Consider the following 19,478-nt stretch of genomic DNA (forward strand, 5'->3'; position numbering starts at 1 on the left):
TCCCTTTCCTCCAGGTTTGGCATTAAGGAAGAGTACATGGCCTTCATGAATGAATTTTTGGAACATGAGTGGGGAGGAATGCAGCGTTTTCTGAGGGAGCTCTCTAACCCAGATACCATCTCCAACATGCCTGGATACGACGGCTACATCGACCTGGGCAAAGAGCTCTCGGTGCTGCATTCCCTCCTCTGGGAGGTTGTGTCCCAGCTTGATAAGGTAAAGCTGTTGGGAGGCCCGGGAGGGCGGAGGCAGGGATGCTTCCATGGCAGCAGTAAACACTGGGGAGTACCAGGGGCAGCCAGGGGCTTTGCAGGGGAATGTGTGATGGGGCTGTTTCACAGCTTCCATGATTTGGGATCAGGGCCTGCAGCAGGGCGTGTGAGGTGGCTGGGCTTCAGCAGCGCTGCAGACACTTTGCAGAGCCTTGAGGAAGGTCAGGTGCTGAAGGCATTGCTTGGAAGTGGACCTGAAATCCCCTGGGCAGCCAGGCCTGTCTTGTAAGTGAGGCATTTGGACAGGAAAAGGCCACGTTGCTGTGCCTTGTGGTGCTAAGGGAGGTGCTTTGCTGCACAGCAGGCCTTCCCCTGGTTCTGAGGGAGGGATGAGTTGGCCCCGTGGAGCTGTTCTCATCAACAGCCCGATCCAAAGCCTGCTGAGATGCTCTCATTTCCGTAGTCTTTGATTTTGGCACACAAGGAATGCCATGTAAGAAGCTGGATCCGCTCCGAGTGCCATCCTGTAGCAGAGCAAGATGCTTTCTGCTGTGCCCTGTGCTGGGCTCATGTGCAGTGTCCAGGTTCTGTTCTTCTCATCCCAGCAGACACCACCAGCAATGAACACTGCTTCCTTTTAGCTATAGAAGCAGGAAAGGCAGAGCTTTGATCTTCCTTAGCTATGTGGGTTTGCAGGAACCAAAATCATTAAAATCTTGGTAGCAAAGGTAGTTGATAAGGCCCAGAAAAGCTGAACTTTGAGTTTTTGTTTGGTTTTTTTTTTTTTTTTTTTAAGTGCTTGGAACTGTTCCATACTTCAATTTTTAGAGGTGCATTATTTTGTCCATGTTCCATGTATATTATTCTTTCTTTTGAAACTGGAGAAGTAAGGTGAATAGCAATGCACTCAATTTTTATTGCATTAGGGTTTGCCAAAGTAGTTACTGGTTGTGTATCTATTTTTTCACTGTACACTACTTAAAAGAAAAAAAAAACAAAAACCTGAGCTTGTTGCATCAGAGTAAATTCAAATGCCCTTGACTCAAAAAGACAGTCTGTATATTAATCTTAGTTTGATAATAAGTTATGATGTTGTTTTTCAATTCACCTCATCCATGTCGACGGTGCAGATTCCAAATGTATGGATCTGCACGGCCCTTTCTGTAGGTTAGATGGATGGATCTATTCTAGCAGGCCCTTGGGAGCTGGTACAGTGGTTTCCTAAAAAGAAAATTGAGGGGTAAAGTTACATGCATTATGGCTTTACTGTAGGGAATGACTGGGAAATAATGAGAGGAGCCACCTTGGAGATTTTAATGGCCACGATGCTGTATGAAAGTGTCTGTAAAGAGACCTTTCTCTGGAGCCAAACTGGCTGAATACCTGCTTATGGGGAAAACAAGAATGTCTTTGAGAAGAACATCGGTTTTGTAGCAGAATTTTAATTTTTAATAAATCTGCAGCTCCTTCACCTTCTTCCTGCAGTCCCAGGAGCCTGGAGATGCCCTGTAGCTGATCTCCCAGCAGTGGCCCAAAGGGGTGAGAAGCCAGGGCCTGGAGGAGCAGCCTTCCTTGCTGAAGGCCAGCTGCTCCTACCTCAGCCTGGCCAGCACTGAGCTAACCTGTAATTGGAGCCACACATTTCATCCCACGCTGAGGGGGTGATATTGGGATGAGGATCACTGATGCTCTCATGCAGTTATTTTTCAAGTCTGGGTAGGGAAGAATGGCTTAATTAATTGTTGATAACGAAAGGAGATGGCATCCATGTAGGATACCAGAACTGAAAGGCTTATGAAGCGAAACCCTTCCCTTTCCCCATCACCCTCAACCCCTGCGATCCTCTCATGATCCCCCTCATCTGTTGGCATGCATTTCCTTTACCACATGACCCCCTTTGCCTGGAAAGTTCCCCCCACCAGCTGAATCTGTAGCCTTTGAATGCCCTTCGATGAGCAGATGCCGTAGTTTTCACTTTGACCTCACCCACCCGAGACCCAGTGTGCTTTGCATGATAGTTTTGCATTGGAATGGCAGTAGTTTTGTTTTATTGAGCATGATTTTTATTTTTGGGGGTCAATCCTAATTTCTCTTCTATTTCCTTTTCTTTCCTCAATGTCTGCTGCACCCCGTTTCGTCTCCTCCATCCATCTCGTCGCCGTCGTTGCGCTGCTCCATAACACTGCATTACGATCCTGGCACACCCGCACACAACCACCCACCCTCCTTCCTTCCACTCCATCCCTCCGCCTCTGTGCATCGGTACCCAACAAAACCAAACCCGCCGGATGTCGCGGTGCTTGTATCCAATTAGGGTGAAAATTCCTTCCTACAGGCAACCGTGGCAAAACTGGGACCTCTCCCCCGTATCCTTGCGGATATCACAAAATCCATGGCCAGCCCTACACCCACGCAGCAGCAGCTGAAGCGTTTCACGGAGCACAGCTCCAGCCCAAACGTCGCTGGAAGTCTCTCCTCGGGACTTCAGAAGATAAGCGAGGACCCCAGCGATGGGTACGTCCCAGCCAGGGCTCGAGGGCAGCTCTGGGGTTGTTAAAGCTGCGAGGAGTTGGAACGAGATGATCTTCGAGGTCTCCTTCCAGCCCAAACCATTCTGGGCTTCCAAGGGTTGGGGTCTTCATCACCTGAGCTGTGGAATGGAGCCTCTCTCACAGGGAATAGACCATCCCAGTAAGAAAGAGGTGGCACTGGGCACCTGGAGCTTTGGACTTACCCAGGACTCAACCACAGCTCTGGGAGTCAGCGACCTGAGCTGATAAAAAAACCAGTTCTGTGATTTACTGCCAGCCTGAGTGCACGGTCAGCCATGGTGTTTCCTTCTGGCCTTCAGGCTGCTAATGGAAACACTGAGCTGTAGGTGAAACTTATTGCCAGTGGAACAGCAGCAGTAGTCCCTCCTGTGTTTCGTGCAGCATTTCTCACGCTCTAACAGCTGTTAATCTGGAGCTGGGACATGGCAGAGCTGCCAAAGGGCTCGGCTACTGCAGTACCTGTGCTGCCAGGTACAAGGGCCAGTTTGTCATGTGCCCCCTGAGCTTACATCCGGCTCTGAAGGAGCCTTCACACAGCTCCTGCTGAATTTTCACACCTCCATAATACACGGAGTCCTAGAATCATTAAGGTTGGAAAAGCCCTCTAAGAGTATCGGGTCCAACCGTTAGCCCTGCACTGCCAAGGCCACCACTAAACCATGTCCTTGTGTGCCACACCTAAACACCTTCCAAGGATGGTGACTCCACCACTGCCTGGGCAGCTTGAGCCGGTGTTGACAATCCTTTGGGTGAAGAAATGTTTCCTGGTATCCAATTTAAACCATCCCTGGCACAACTTGAGGCGATTTCCTTTTGTCCCATCTCTTGTTACGTAATGGCAGAAGGTTAAATGGCATCCGAAGTGTTGCTGGAGACAGAGGTGACTAAGGGAGGGAGGATTTAGTGAGACAGGCTTAGATTTCACCTGTAAAAAAATAAAGATGAAGGACTTCTCTAATCAAACACAATTCTCCAAGATAAGTGGTAATTAAGGAAGAGTGTGTTCTGACTTGCACACAAAGAGCTCATAAAAGGAAGTCTGGCTCCTTGAAGCTTTCAGTGGGGGGAGGTTAAGTGAGGTAGAAAGACTTCTCTGGGACAGATCTCTTGGGGTCTTGGCTGCTCAAAAATTAACCAGATTCCTTTCCGCTCCGCAGTGACATAAACAAGATGAAGTCTCCAACCCAGGAAAATGTAGATGGACATTTTAGGGGCAAGACCTTACTGCTGGTTCAGCAGGCATCCACCCAGAGCATGACTTGCTCAGATAAGGATGAGAAGGTAAGTGTCTTGCCCAACGGACGGAGCATCTCTCTCATGGACCTGCAGGACCCGCACGCAGCTCACAGTGACAGCGCTTCCATGATGCACGACGTGCCTTTGCGCCTGGCGGGCAGCCAGCTCTCCGTCACCCAGGTGGCCAACATCAAACAGCTGTGGGACACCCAGAGCGCCCCCCAGAGCGCTCCCCAGGTCCGGAGGCCGCTGCACCCGGCGTGGAACCAACAGGGCAGCCTCCGGCCCCTCTCGTTCCAAAACCCCGTTTACCAGCTCAACAACCCGAGCCCCCCCACGGCCAAGGCCTCCGTGGACTCCAGCCCGGAGAACCTGAGCACTGCCAGCTCCCGGAGCCGCAGCAACAGCGAGGACTTCAAGCCCAGCGGGCGCAGCAACAGCAGCCTGGAGGACTCGGCCAAGCGCAGCTCGCAGAGCGAGGACTCGGCGCGGCGCCCCGCGGGCCCCGACAGGCACGTGCCGGTGGTGCTGCCCCGGCAGAACAGCAGCAGCCAGGCGCAGATCCGCAAGATGGACCAGGCCGTGCTGGGCACCAGGGCCAAAACGCTGCACACGCTGACGCACAGCCCTTCCCTGCGCAGCACGGGCAGCGTCTCCGGGGCCTCGGGGGCCCTGGGCACGGAGCCCGTCCAGAACGGGAACCGCTCCCGGCACCAGTCCTCGTCCTCCAGGGAAAGCCCCGTCCCCAAGGTGCGGGCGATTCAGCGGCAGCAAACGCAGCAGGTAAGGAAGTCCTGCCTCCAGGCCTCTGCTTTGGTGCTCAGCCCATTGCTCCTTGGCCTCCAAAGCTTTCTTGGCCTCGAGGCTGAATCGAGAGTAGCAGCACTTACGCCAGTGGCCGGTAGCAAGTGTAAGGAATAATCGTGCTTGTCACCCTCCCAAGCTCAGCAAGCCACCTTATCTGTGCCACTGGGATGCTTTTGTACTAAATCTAAAGGATAAAAAAGAACTGTTTTCCACTTAGGAAGGTAGCAGCAAACCTGCTGAAAGAAACAGAGCTGGAAAATTTCCCTGAATACAAAGGGAAAAAAAACCAGGAGCAGCTTTGTAGTGGTAGTTCAGATCACCACGTGAGACTGTGTTTGCCCTGTGGTGCTAATTTAAAAGCAGAGCTGCCTCGAAACAGGGAAATGAACAAAGATAAAACATCACAGAATAACTGCCGCCAAAATAACAAATAAGCACAGTTGTCTAAAGTGTGGAGAAATCCATATTTCACCATGATGAAGCAATCTCTTGCTGTTCCTCAGAAAAGTGCTGCTTTTTCATTAATCATCCCAAACTATGAATAATGCAAAATTTTGTGGAAAGGAATGCTTATGTCTACCAACTCCTAATGCACATTATCAGTTGCTCATAGGCAACAATAAATCAAGCTTTTCCTGTCAAAAAGCCAACATTCCTTTATCTTTGTTTAAAAAATAATAACAGTCCTGTTGTGATTTGCTGTGTATGAAAATATTTTCCTAAATTAGTTTAATTTTACAGAAGAAGTGAGTATTTCAATGCTACAGTGAAGGTGGAAAACATGACCTGCAGGTCATTGCTCTTGCAGGGCTTTGGGCTGTGAGGTGAAGCTGGCAGAACAACCTCTGCTGTGCCCAAGGTTTTCTTCCCTGACAGTGGAGCTTTCTTGGCAAACTCCTGAATGTTACAGGAAAACCCGGGTGATGCCTGGGAACCCAGGAGCAATCAGGGCTTCAAAACTTCTTTGATACCTCAAGTTCATTGAAGTATGAGACCAGAAACACTGAATCACAAGCCAAATCTTAGTATGCCAATAGTAATAGCCAAAGAAGTAATTGTTTGTTATTTGAACGCTGCGTGTGTGTGTTTGTGTCTCCCTGCAGTGTGTGTTTTACAATGGGCCATAGGGGCATGGCTAGGTGAAGGGTTTTTTGTGGAGTATAACCCGTCCTTCTGTGGTTCTGGTAGCACATTTTAGGCCAGTAACAAGGATAAATGTGAAGGGGATGTGCATCCACTTGTTTTCCCACTGTACTTTCTATACTAATTGTTTCCACTGGATTCATTAGAGTACTTGCTCCTGCTTTATTCAGAGAAATCAGTTTGTTCCCTCCTTCCCCACACCCATGAACAACGTCTTGAATGGTGCCAAATCGAGTGGCCAACATTTTTTTCAAGGCAAATTCCATTGCGTCCTTTTAATTGCAAATCTTGTTGTGGAATTCTGTTCTTGTTTTAAAAAAGAGAAAGAGAACAGAGAAGTTGGGCATGTTCTTTCTGGGCATGTTCTTTCTAGGCATGTTTTGTGGGCGTTATAATTATTGGACGCTGTTCTCTACAAGTCCCATTTGTTTCTGAATATAGAGCTGGGCCCTTTGTTTGCTGGGAGAGGTCACTTTTTGCCTTCCATTTCCATTTAGGAGGTAGGTGGGAACAGAAATGTCAGTGTGTTCCTCTGGAAGAGAGGCAAAGAGGGGAATACATGATCCTAGCAGACTAATTCTTTTTTTGCCCTTTATTAGAGAATAACTTGTAACCCATTAGCATGTGTGACTCGCCATCCGCTTGCTCTTTGACAGCTTCCACAATTTGGCTGCAGGAAATATTCTGTCCTGCACTTGGAAGCTTGTTTGGCCAGGTTTGCTGCTGCTCAGCAGTCTGGTGCAGGGCTGGGGACGTACTTTATAGTCACCTTTCTGCTGTCTGAGTCCCCTGTAGCTCCAGGGGCTGCTGACAGTGTTCATCTGTCCTGTTCCTGATTTCTCCAGCCATTCACACCCACACATGGCCCATGGTCTCTCTTGCTCTGGCTGCCTGACAGCAAATGCCATCAAAAAAACCTGAATCGATGAGCTTTGCCAGACTGCCACACCACACCTAAGGGGCTATTAGCTTTCTTGTTGTGAAGACTTCCTTCTCTGCAAAAGGTCTTTGCCTAAATCCAGGGATTTTTTGCCTAATTCCTATGCCTTTTCTTTGCCTTTACACTTCTGCTGAGGCTTCTTCCCCTGCTGGAGTGTCCATGGCTGCTCAGGACAGCTGAGCTGTGGGAGCAGATCCAGCACCAGCCCGGTCTTCCTGAGCAGGAGAAACACAGCAGGAGGGTGACATGATCCCTGGCTCCTAAAGAAGCTTTCCCTCCCCCATGGAGAGCTCCTGGCTGAGACTGGGGACTTGAGAAGCTCCAGCCAAGGAGCACAGTGCACTTGGGTGCACCTCTGGGCCAGGCAGGGAGCTGAAGAGCTGCCTGGGCACAAAAAGCAGCTGCAGTTGGGGAGAAGTTGATCTTCTGCATTTCTCAAAAACATAAGACAATGTTGCTCTTTCAGGAGTAATTATGCTAATTCCTGCGCTTATAAACTTGTCTTTGTCTGTGAAAATTGCTTGGAATTTATAGCAAGCCATGTTTTCCTCAGCCAGGCAGAGAGTTTCTTGTCTCTTTTCTTGGCTCCCTTTTTGGATTCCCTTGAAGAGAAGAGAGAAAGCCTCCAAAGAGGTTGGACATTTCTCCCAGTCAGCAGAGCTGGCCCTGGCAGGGCAGCTGTGCTGCAATGGTCCATCCAAACCTGGCAGGCACTGCTGGGATCTTGTCACACCTCCCTGCCACAAGGCTGTGCAGTGCCGTGCTCCACTGCAGTCTGTCCCAGCCTGGCTGAGGAAGCTGCTCCAAGTTCAGCTCCTCAGCACTCCAGGGAAACCAACCCGTGTCACGTGAGCAGAGCTTTGTCACTGTGTGCTCTCTGTGCAAGAGGGGACAGGGTGAGAAAGCCTCGCTGACAGAGTGGCAAAGGGAAGAGGCGGATGTGAACGGGATTGGGAAACAAGAACTTGTTCAGAGAAGCTCACTTGGAGAGGAAGAAAAATTTCTAAAGTGGATTGGTTTTAGAGGGATTCAGGTAGGTGCCGTAGGTCTGCAGTCAAGGGAGGATGGAGTATCCCTGCAGGAGACCTTCTGGGGATCCTTTGAGGCTGCCAGATCCATGGGTATCTTTCTCCTCCAGCTGAGCTGGATGTCAGAGCTGGTTTGTGTGCAGTTTGTCTGGTGGATGCTGACGCCCGGGTGTCTCTGCCCCAGGTGCAGTCACCAGTGGACTCGGCCACGCTGTCCCCGGTGGAGAGGACGGCGGCATGGGTGTTCAACAACGGCCAGTACGAGGACACCAAGAAGGACACGACTCAGAGCCTGGATGAAGTCAAGCATGCTGAGAAGGTAGACTTGATTCTGAGTACTGTACACCCCACAGCAATTTCAGAGGGACTTTCAGGCCCTGCTGTCACAGCATCACACATTCTCACACAGCCTGTATTGGTTATAGCGATCACTAACTCTGTATTTAAAGTAAATCAGGATTGTTAACCCCACTGAGCATAGCTCAGGACATGCACACAGACTGTGCAGGGCTGCAGCTCAGCTTTCATCAGTAGCCGCAGTCAGATTTTGGCTTCTCCTGAGGGAAATGCCTGTCACCCAGGTACTGCAAGGTTTCTGAGCTGCACAGAAATCTGCATGATCTGTTTTTGAAGGTGTGTGTTTTTTCAGGAGTAGATCCCATTTTTTCAAATACAGTAACAGCCTTTTGTTGCTGTGGGGATGGAGCTGTTGTGTAAGAGGTTTGGTATTTTGAGAAGGCAGAGAGTGAGAAGAACATCTAGTGGACAAAGAAGCAGCAATATAGGATTGTTAGGAAAGGGAATGAACCCAAAACAAAGGAATATATTGAGATTCATGGCACTATTGCAGAAATGATTGCCCAGAGAGACAAGAAGAACAAAAGCTCATCCAAGTAACCTGACAGGCTCTGGTTTGCAGTGACTGGTTTGCTCTGACCTGCCCTGATTGATTAGGTCCTGAAGAGTGAGTTATTTGGGTCCCATACAGGTCTGGGTTTGTAAGTTTGGGCAGCCCAGGCCATTTCTGCAGTTGAGCACTGTTAGCAGCTGGAGTCTGGGGTAAGGCAGGATGTGACCAGTCAGGGCTGAGGTGCCATGTCAGAGCCCTCTGACTGCTGGAATTGTGCTGCAGAGTGATACCCCACAGCGTGGGAGCAGCTGGATGCTCTTCTCTGTGGTCACCCCTATGTTTGCTTCTCACTTCCTTTACTGCAGTCAGCTTATTTTTCACTAAAAAAAAACCCCACCACTCCCCTAAAGAGCAGCAGAGCATGATAAGGATCTGATCTCTTCTTTTTTCTCCTTTGCCCCCGATTCCCTGCTGCCTCCCTGGCACGCCCAGTACGAGCAGGAGATCGCCAAGCTGAAGGAGCGCCTGCGCGTGTCCAGCCGCCGGCTGGAGGAGTACGAGCGGCGGCTCCTGGTGCAGGAGCAGCAGATGCAGAAGCTGCTCACAGACTACAAATCTCGCCTGGAAGACAGTGAGGACAGGCTGCGCAGGCAGCAGGAGGAGAAGGACAGCCAGATGAAAAGTATCATCAGCAGGTGAGGCTTTGGAAAGCTTGGGACTGGGTTTTCCGAACAAGACAAGTGGCTCTCCTGTCCAACCCCATCCTTAGAGCTCAAGAAATGGGGATGCAGGTGTGGAAACTTGCATGAGATTGTCAGGAAGGTAAAAGATAATATTTAGTAATTTTTACCTTAGGTCTCTGAGTCTAGGTCTTTATTTTTGTCGTTGTTTGGAATCTGTACATGAAATTAGTTTTTCAGAGCAGTGGCATTTTTGGCAATGTCCATTCTGAAAATAACAAGGTTGGGCAACTGGGAGTGTCAGATGGAGAGATAAGCTTTCCTGAGAGCAGCAGAATTCTTCTCTTGGAGAGCCAGGAGAAGCAGAGAAGTCAAACCAACAGGCCAGAGTACCTGAAACACTTGGGAATAATATTAAACTCTCCTAATTTCTCCCTCTCTTTGCTCATCAGACTCATGGCTGTCGAAGAGGAGCTGAAAAAGGATCACGCTGAGATGCAAGCAGTCATTGATGCAAAGCAGAAAATCATTGATGCACAGGTAGGTAAAGAGCTCGGGATCTCCCAGAACCTGTGTGTACAACCTGTTCTTGGCCCCTCTCTTCTGCCCCAGCACTGTTCTCTACCTTCCGAGCTGTATCAGCCCTCAGTGTGACACGTGTCACTTATTGCCTCTGGGAGACAACTTTGGGCTTTATTTAATACTGTCTGACCTGGGCTTTGAGGCAGCCTGGCAACAAATCCCAGGACTGATCACGTCTCCAAAACCTTTGCTGCTTTGTGAGATCCCAAGGGAGTAAAGGATTAGCAGTGCATTGTGTAGATGTTGTTCCAAGTGTGGGCCTGGGACCTGTGGGAAAGCTGTGCCTCACCCCAGCATAGTTTAGCTGCCATGTGCATGCATCTCAGCTGTGCCAGCAGCAGCATGGCTTTGGACAGTGGAGTCCAGGAAAGAGAATGCTGCAACGGAGCATTGTCCTGGGAATGTCACGTGTGGCATTTCACCCCACTGGCCGTCCCCGGCAGTCCTGGGGAAATGCCCATTTCCCACAGACCTGCAGCTCCCACCTTGGTCACCCTGGGCAGCTGTGGGGAGGGGAACCCAGTGGGAAGTGCATGTGGGTGTATCCTGTGGGGTCATTCCAGCTTTTCCTCTGTGTGTGTGCTGATCCCACAACAGAACCTGGGACTGGTTTGTATCTGCCTGCCGTGTTACGTTTGTGGTATCTGCATTTGGAGGGTCTCTTTCCTGCTTCTGGGCTTTTCAGTAGTTCAATATGGAAACTTTCTTTAATCATTTTTTCAGGAATAACCCGAGTTATTCCCTACACAAAGAGTGCTGGTGGGAGTCTCAGCTGAATGTGGTTAAACATGGCACTGGGGTATTAGAAATACTTGAACTCATCTGGAACTGTAGGGAAAATATGAAGCAGCAAAGAGCTGTGTTTTTTGGAGATAGGCACAGTCAGGGCATCTTGCTGTTACAGGCATGGAATGGCAGCTCATCCAGGCAGCAGCCTGGATTCTGAAATAAGTGGATGTGTTTTTCATCTGCCTCGAGAAGGTGGAAGGGCACTGGGCAAACATGCAAAGTGATTTTCAAAGGGGAGAGATTGTGACTGAGTAAGAAACTTGCCTGTTACCTGTGTGTGCCAGGAGGCTCTCAGCCTTGGTGTTGGTTATGGACCATTGTGATCCCAGTGTCACCAGCTGGCAGAGGGGACCACTGCTGACCTGGGAGACCTTCAAACCCTCAGGGCTGGAAGGGTGTAGTCCCCAGTCACACTTCATCAAGTGATGCAGCGTTTATCACCTGTGTGGAAACCAGTGAAAAAACAGGAGCAAAACAGCAGCATTAATGATTTCACATTTTCTTGGTCAAGCAAGGTCACTGGGAAACCTCACTTGCTTCACTGTCAGGCAGTGCATGGGGGACGTGCAGTTGTCACTGTCCTTCTTGAGTACCTGAGCAGAGGAGGAAACTGGTGAAAGATTCAGAGCAGACTCACCAGGGAAGCCCAGGTGTCTGCTGGGCTCTGTAGCAATCCGTTGAAGTTGTGCTTGGAAGATTTTATTTAGTCTTCTTTATTTAGTCTTCCCTTCCTTCAGTGGCTAGAAGGGAAAGGTGGTTTTCTGTGTGAGATGCATCGAGAAGGGTGGGAACCCAGCTCGTCACACCCGGCTGAAGAGTTAAAGGCTGCCAGGAGCAGCAGTGACCTGGGATCCTGTGCTTAGGGACTGCAGCCTGGGCTGGTCTGAGGGGTGCAGTGCAGCTCCCAGCACTGCCCCCATGCACACAGACATGAGCTGTTCTCCTGGCTCTGGAGCCTGAGCAGGGATAGGTCTGGCCAGAGTCTCTCCTCGGAGCGGCGCAGCTGCAAAGAGAACTGGCCCGGTTGCTATTGCAAGTGACATCTCCGCTGTGTTAAATTACAGGTCATAAATGGGGATGAGATAATTCCAACAGGCAAGTAAACCCAATCAGTTCTCTAGCTGAGCAGTACCCAGTCCTGGCCCAGCACACTGACCTCCTACCCATTCCAGCTCCTCCTGCTCCCTGTGCCCTGAGCGTGTTAGAGACGTGCCTGGTAGATCCAATTTTCCTTTCAGTGAGAAGATGCCTCCACTCACCAAGCTTGTGCTTTTCAGATTGATTTTCCAAGTGTGAGTTTCCAGCTATTTTGCAGACTGGCTCAGTGAGTGCTCAGCAGCATCTCGAAACACCCAGACCTTCATTCTCAACTCTTTGGAAAGATTTTTTAGAAATTTTTCAGGAAAAGTTTCAGAAGGAAAATTTTCATTTTAAATTGTATGTTCCAGGTGAAATACAGTGGGAGGAGTAGGAGCTTTGCCTGGCTGAGGAGCACATTCCTTCTGAGGCAGTTGTGTTCTGCAGAGTTCATTTCAGCATGGGAGGAGAGGCCTGTAACTCCTCAACTCCATGCTATCCCTGCTCCCATCAGCTGGATTGGGATGAGGGCTAAGGCAGGCCTTGTGCCTCATGCCTCCTCCTCTGTTGGCTTTACACAGAGCTCAGCATCTTCAGGGTTGTAACAGAAGCAGGATTTAAATTCTGCTTTGTTTTTTCACCCGAGCCCTCAGCCCTGTTGGGGAGCCCTCTGAGAAAAGCAGACATTGCTGATTAGTGCTGTAGGATGCACTGATGTGCTGGGATCTGAATCCCAAGGGGCTGTGGTGGCACGTGAGTCTCCTGAGCAGTGTGTCTGAACTGTTCCTTAATGTTTATGCCTTCTGTGCATTGTTTTTCCCTCCATTTTGTTTTTCAATGGGCTGGACTGGGAAGAGTTCCCACCTGCAACTTGTTTTGGTTGAGCAAATTAGACATTTTCCCTTCTCAAAGAACAAAAGCCAATCAGCTGGTGCCATGGAGAGCACAGTTACCTTCCTGCTATCTCTAGTACTGCTTTCTGCAGCTGCATTATTATTACTTTTTTTGGGGAAAGATGGAAATTGTCATCTCTGATTATGCCAACAACTCCTTGTCTTGCCCCTCTGGTGCTGCATCTCACTGCAGCTATCCCACTGTTAGCAGGCTGGGTCTGGTGATGGGTTATGTCAATTTAGCAGCACACATCCCTGAGCTGTGTGCTCCGAGTGGAGGCTGGCACGTTCTGTGCAAGGACAATCAACCAGGCACGTGCATTCGAGGAGCCCGGGAGCCCCCCGAGCTGGAATGGGTCCAGGAGCAGCGTGTTCCATGTTTGTTCTCTGTGTTCTGTCGATGGCATCTCCCCTCCACCCACAGTGCCCTCTCCCCCTCACCTCCAGTAACCCCCAGCGTTAGCTTTGGCTGCTGCTTCTCTGTGTTGCTGTTGCACCGTCACCGCAGGCTGCCATTATCTGCTTTTTTTATTATTGTTTATTTATTTATTTATTTATTTATTTTAAGCATCCCATGAGTTTACTCTGAGCACACTCCATCCAAAGCACAGAGACAATGGTCGGCAGATACCACTTGCACTTTTCTCTGCCAGATGAAACCCCCCCACCACTTTTATTTTCTGCTGCCTGTTTCTGTTTTTCTAACGTACTTCTAAAACGTAATATGGAATTTGGCTACCATTGTTATTAACGCCGACCCCCTCCCACTCCCCTGTGGCAAAACCCTGCCTGGCTGGGTGGAGCCTCCATGCCTGGATCACTTCCCCGCTGTAACTCGGATTCGTCGCACAAAAAGCCCCGGAGGGCCGGAGCGGCCGCAGAGGAGCCCGTGCACCCCGAAAACAGAAAGAGGCAGCCAGCCCATCTGGCCAGGGAACGCTGGCCCAGCTGCCTCTGCCAGAGCCCAGGCTCCCAGTGAGGCGCCAGGCGTGCCCAGCTCTGACGCTGTGGGGTGTCTTTGCAGGAGAAGCGGATCGTGTTCCTGGACTCGGCCAACACGCGCCTGATGAGCGCCCTGACGCAGGTAAAGGAGCGCTACACCATGCACGTCCGGAATGGCAACCCTCCCAAGCTTTCCATCACGGAGAATGGTGAATTTAAGAACAGCAGTTTCTAATCCTGCAGGTGCTGCCAACCACCTCCGTGGAAGAGCAAGACGGAGCAGAGCCGAGACCCCTCACCGTCACTGATTGTTGCACATAGTTCTTCTGTAAAAGGAAAATTGTATTGTTTGAAGATTGTATTGTTTGAAGATTGTTCTAAAATTGTTTTAGAGTTGTATTTTAAAATTGTATTTTAAATTGTTTTAAGATAGTGTTGTACATTCAATAAAATTGAAAAAGCAACTCTGAAGGGTGGGCTTTAATTCCCCACTCAGGGCCAGGAGAACCAGGCTCCCCAGAATAAGTCCTTGTGGATCACTGTGTAAATACAGGGAGCTCTTGGGTCGTGTACAGAAAATGCCAATGTAATATACCAAAAGGAAGTGAATACTGTAGATTTTTTAATTATTGCTATTTTTTTTATTATTATTATTATGTTGTTGTTGTTATTGTTGTTATTGTTGATGTTGTTGTTTTTCTCTCGTTGAAAGCACTGCAGTCCTGGGAGGAGGAAGAGGGGGGTGTGTGTTGCGTGTGTGTTGTGGGTGAGAGACGTGAGCAGCAGGTGACCCGAGGCAGCAACTGGCTGATCAAAGGACATGAATGGAGTGAAATGAATTCCATAGGAAAACTCACCAGCTGGGTTTATTCCCCTCTTCCCCAGCTGGTCTTTAGCTCAATGCAAACTTGGTAGCAAACGTTTTAGCAAGAGAACTGGCTCTTGCTGTGTCCCGTACCTACTTCCGATAGGACTCTGTCATAAAACAGTCTTTCTGAAGAAGGTACAGAGTGGGAGCAGCAAGCTGGATTCCTGGAATTTGCACAGTCAGGCTTCCTGTCAGACAGAGGGAATCTGCAGGATTTTGTGGTAGGATTCTTTCTTTTGTACCCCAGTTCTGATGCAGTTTTATATTTTCTTCTGTTTGGAGGATTTACAGACCTGTAAATACTTTTTTAACGATTTCTAGCCAATCCCTACTGTACACCCCCTGCAGAGGCACCCTGAATTCCCTCTCTGCTCTCCATCAGGAACAGACAGGTTAATCCTCTTGGGAAAGGGCTAACCAAAGGGTGCCCATGCCCAGCACAGGAAATTCCATATGCAAAAGTCCCTTTTTCTAGAGGATTTCTGTATTTTAATGCTTGCTTATTTTCACTTCTTCAGCCACTTGCTTAGCCAGCGTAGCACCAATGAAAGGTGCTTTCTGCACCTTTGATGAAAGATCTTCCATTTCTGCTGAAATTTTCCTTTCTCTGGATAATTTAAAGGGATTTTTTTTTAGTCCTGTACACTGCAGTTCTTTTCAGGAGTTTTGACTAAGTTTTTGTCTCCAGTTCCTTTCAGTTGTGTTTCACAGAAGCATGATTCCAGACTGTGTGTGAATGGGATATTGCTCCAAAGTGACCTTCTCCTGGGAGACAGTGACATTCACAACCTGTAACAGACGAACACTCAATGGCTTGGTATTGTCAATTCTCATGATTTCATCAAGTGCCACAATATTTAATCTGAGAGAGGGTTTTTTGTTTTTTTAATCTCAGATTCTGGAGTCAAGTGTGAATTTTTACTTCCAGCTTTTGCTGTGCATTTCTAGCCCTCAAACCCTCACAGTAAATTAAACTATTGCAGCATTGATTGCAATTGTTAATTACAGAAACATACTGATAACAGCGAGTGTGATGAACCATTCTCACGTGCTGTGGAAATTGGAAAAGTTTACTTCGATTTGAGACAAAACCTTGAGAGGTGCCTCAGTGTGGGATTGTCTCAGGAAAAATGCAGGAGTGTCTAAGCCAGTTCCCTGCACATGAATTATTGGCAATACCAAGACCTAAACCTGATGTCTGTTGCCAGGTTTGCCTGATTTTTGGAAATGAATTCATGCCAGCCCTGTGGCTGATGCAGGAGGTGGCAGAGCAGTGTGTGTGCTCTGGTGTCACGATGCTCAAGCTGCCATCACCACCCACATGTGTTCTGTGCACCAGTGCAGAGACCCCGTGCTGTAGCATGTATGTGCATCAATCCTAGCCAGGCCTGCTGGAGCACAGCAGCGAGCTGGGATTTGGGATTAATGCTCGGCTCTTTGGGATCAGAGCTGCTCTGCCTGCTTGGCCAGGACTCGGTGCTGCTGGCACTGACACACCTGGGGTTCTGCTCTGCATTGGCTCAGCAGTGGTTGCTTTTCCATACTTTCCAAACCGTCTTCCAGCTCTAGATCCTTGCTGACCTCTGATATTTTATTCCTCAAACTGTGCCTTTGAGTTTCTCCTTTCTCCCTTCAGGCATCGCAGCCATAGCAACTTCTCCAGTTTGTGTTGAGCTGTCATGTGAGGGCCTCTTTTACACAAACCCTTTCTGTGGGCTCTTTCTGTGGGATCTGCATGTCCCTGTAGCCATGTACTGTAATTGCACAGCTGTAGCATGGGGGAATGTCTTGCCATCCCTTTTGGCGTGGGCATGTGAGCTGCTCCCTTGTGGCACCGTGCAGGTGATGTGGGTGTGCTGTGAGCGAGGTGTGAGTGAGCACCCGTGGGGCTGCACTGACAGAACAAGGCAGGAGCAGATGTGTTGTTCTAGGAGGGTTATCCCAGCATTATTTTGGGAAACACCTTTCCCCAGAGCTCCCCAGTGCTCTGGTAATGTCAGAGGTCGCTGGCTGACCTGTGTGGTTTGATGCTGAGGTGTCCAATTTGATTTCTGCAATAGGGGCAGCATTTCAGCCTGGATTTTTAGAGGGGAAATAACCCCTGCCCCAGTACTGGTGAGGTCTTTGGTAGTGCATCATTCCAATACTGTACCTTCTCCTGTGTGTTTCTCAAGCTTGTAGAATGCTTGTAGGAAAAAGCAGTGGCTCTCAGAGCCTGACCCCTCTCTGTGGTCTCACAGCTCATTGCTAGGCTGGTTGGTTGTCTGCTTTTCCAGTTTCTCCCCTAAGGTGCCAGGCATGCTCCTCCAGCTCTGCCACCGAGGGGTCGCTGCCTGTGGACCCCAGAGGGGTGAAGGTTGCAGAGTCAGTGCTGCAAGACTGGAGCTGATCTGCTGCAGCACAAAACACTGCTCCTGAGTCCTGCAGGCAGCTGTCTCTCCTAGTTTGTTACCAAGCAGCCTTCCAGAAAACTTTCTGCTGCCTCAAGCTGACAATATGTGAAAATGCCAGTTTCTATTTTGTCCAGACTGATAAAATCCACGTGTCTGTTCAGGAGCAGGAGCCCTCCCTGGGCCTGATCACATTTGTCTTTAGACTCGTGGCCAGTGGGCTCTGAGGGAGTGAATGGTGCAATGTGTGATGGGGAGCTGGCTTTGTGTTCACACTCTGAGCAAAGGCTGATGGCTGTGTCTAATGCTGTGCAAGGAGCTGCTGCTCTCACTGGGGAACAGATGAAGTAGTGCAGGAAAAATTGGATAGCCTGGAGGAGGATTACTTGTGTTCCTCAGACTGAACAGGAAAGTCACCCCATCTTGGTGTCTCAGTCCGTGCTGGCCACGTTGGTACCGTTCTAGGAGGGTTCTCTCCAAACCTCAAAGCCACCTGGGCTTCCTGAGTGCTCTGGAAAAGCTTGAGGCCAGCACAGCGGGGCAGGGAGATGGAGCAGCCTCTTGTGTGTGGCCTCTTGGCAGGCTGTGTGTGGTGTCTGCAGCGTGTGAGGTGAGCAGGGTGACAAGGGACAGGCTCTGAGAGGACAGAGGGAGCAGGGCCTAGGCAGCATGCTGTAAATCCCTGTTCTTTGCAACTCTAGGAATTCAGGCCTTTTTTTTAGGGGAAGTAGATTTCACATCTAGGAATTACCAACTGTTACTTCCCTGGTGTATCCAAATGGGCAGCTTTTTACAAAAGCACAGATCCATACAGCTACACATTTTGCCACGTTCCTCTCCAGTGGCATAACTCAGGCAGGGAATCTACAGGAGCATGGAAAGGGATGTGTGTATCTTCCAGTTAGAGAATATGAGGTGTATCCACTAATAATTTATTTATCCATCTAATAAATCATCAAAGAAATGGGGTTTATTTTGCATTAATGTAATTGCTTTGGTTTGGCTGTGAGTTTTTCCCCCATGATATATCCATTTCATGTTCTGATGCTTGCACAAACCCACCAGCTTTTAACTTGGAAGTCCATGAATTTTACAGCCATGTCCATGGGATGTGTCAGCAATACTTACTTGTGTGGATGAATTCTGCCTGTGTTTTGCAAAAATGTCTGTGTTGTTCCTGGAGAACAATTCCTGTCCCAGTTGAACCATGATGTGCATTTCCATCAGTGGTGGCATGGTCTGCCAGAGAAAAAAGGGTTAAATTTAGGGTGATGTTTTTAAGTGTTTCCTTCTCCACAGTAAGTTAACCCCCAGGAGAGTGAGCATGTCCTTACAGATCATGCCTGCCAGGAATCCTACCTGCAAAAATAGATTTTCTGTCTCAAGGGCCTTAATAAGAGTGTTACTACACAGAACTGTTCTACAGTGATAGCTCTAAATAATTTATTTTTTATTTCAACAAAGTACACCTTTAAAAAGGAATAAACTTGTTTTTCAAGCCCTATTTTTATGCTTGTAGCACTGGACTGTTTGGTCTCTGAGATCCATTTCTGCATTTCATTGCCTGGGTTTGTTCTAAAGAAGATTTATTTTTGTTCTGTGAATAATTTTTGAAGGTTCTTGTAATATGTACAGATATAGATACATTTGAGGACTTTTATTGATATTCCTACAAAGAATACAAATAAACTTTAACTTTAAACAGCTTGGACTCTGTAAGCTCACGCTGATTTTTAAGTCCCCCTCTTTTCTGTGCTCGGGTTGTGTTTGTATAAACGCAGGGGGTGGAGGGGAAGGAATTCCCACTGGGACAAAGTGTTTGGGACAGAGCAGCTCCCACCTGGAGCAGCCTGAGCAAACCAAGAGCTGAGGGCAACAGGATCAATTCCTGCTGGATCACGTCCTGAGGGTGGGAAATATCTGGCATTGTGGAGTGAGAGAGCGACAAGCTGTGGAGACAGGGAGAACTGCTCCCTGCTTCCTTTAGCCTGGGATTTTTCACCGAGTGGTGAAAAGAGAGTTCCCAGTATTAATTACTGTGGTTATTCCCCTCACACCAAAGCATGAATGTGATCAGCCCAGTTTTCCTGTTCAGTCCATTCCTAAATTACACATTTTCACGCAGCAGCCCAAAGCTGCAGAGTTGGAGGCATGGACGTGCAGAGGGATATTATTTACAGGTTCACATCAAATGCTGGATTCTAAGATACTTACATTTATTCTTCATATATGCATGAAATCTTCTGTATAGTGAATGGGAAAACCTTCCACAGTGAACTTACTGAGTGTAAAATCCATGCTCAAGGGGGTGTTTTGGCAAAGTCTCTATTTGCATTTCACAGAATCATTCTTCCTCCATAGTTTCGAAGCCTGCATGCACACAGCAGACCCGCGGTGCCTCGGGGCTGGCCCTGCCCCGTGTGCTCTGCTGCAGCCCCTGCACGGCACTGGGATAATGCAGCGACAACTGGGGCAACTCTGGGCTTTTC

At 48.9% G+C, this 19,478-nt stretch overlaps 1 protein-coding gene across 14 annotated transcripts in view; it reads left to right on the forward strand.

Annotated features, from left to right (window-relative positions):
• Positions 1 to 18,718, forward strand: part of RASAL2 (RAS protein activator like 2) — a 164,279-nt gene extending 145,561 nt beyond the window's left edge. For 7 of the 14 annotated variants that reach the window (XM_038144994.1, XM_038144997.1, XM_038144987.1 and 4 more), the window contains 8 exons: positions 15 to 216; positions 2,527 to 2,726; positions 3,922 to 4,783; positions 8,103 to 8,237; positions 9,261 to 9,463; positions 9,901 to 9,988; positions 11,884 to 11,914; positions 13,814 to 18,718. In XM_038144994.1, the coding sequence (XP_038000922.1) occupies positions 15 to 216; positions 2,527 to 2,726; positions 3,922 to 4,783; positions 8,103 to 8,237; positions 9,261 to 9,463; positions 9,901 to 9,988; positions 11,884 to 11,914; positions 13,814 to 13,944 (1,852 nt within the window). In that variant the 3' untranslated portion in view covers positions 13,945 to 18,718. The remainder of the gene's footprint in view (positions 1 to 14; positions 217 to 2,526; positions 2,727 to 3,921; positions 4,784 to 8,102; positions 8,238 to 9,260; positions 9,464 to 9,900; positions 9,989 to 11,883; positions 11,915 to 13,813) is intronic. The other 7 variants (XM_038144988.1, XM_038144992.1, XM_038144991.1 and 4 more) reach the window with 7 other exon arrangements.
• Positions 18,719 to 19,478: the final 760 nt, after the last annotated feature.

This window comes from Motacilla alba, chromosome 8 (genome assembly GCF_015832195.1).
Source record: "Motacilla alba alba isolate MOTALB_02 chromosome 8, Motacilla_alba_V1.0_pri, whole genome shotgun sequence".
NCBI classification, from domain to species: domain Eukaryota; kingdom Metazoa; phylum Chordata; class Aves; order Passeriformes; family Motacillidae; genus Motacilla; species Motacilla alba.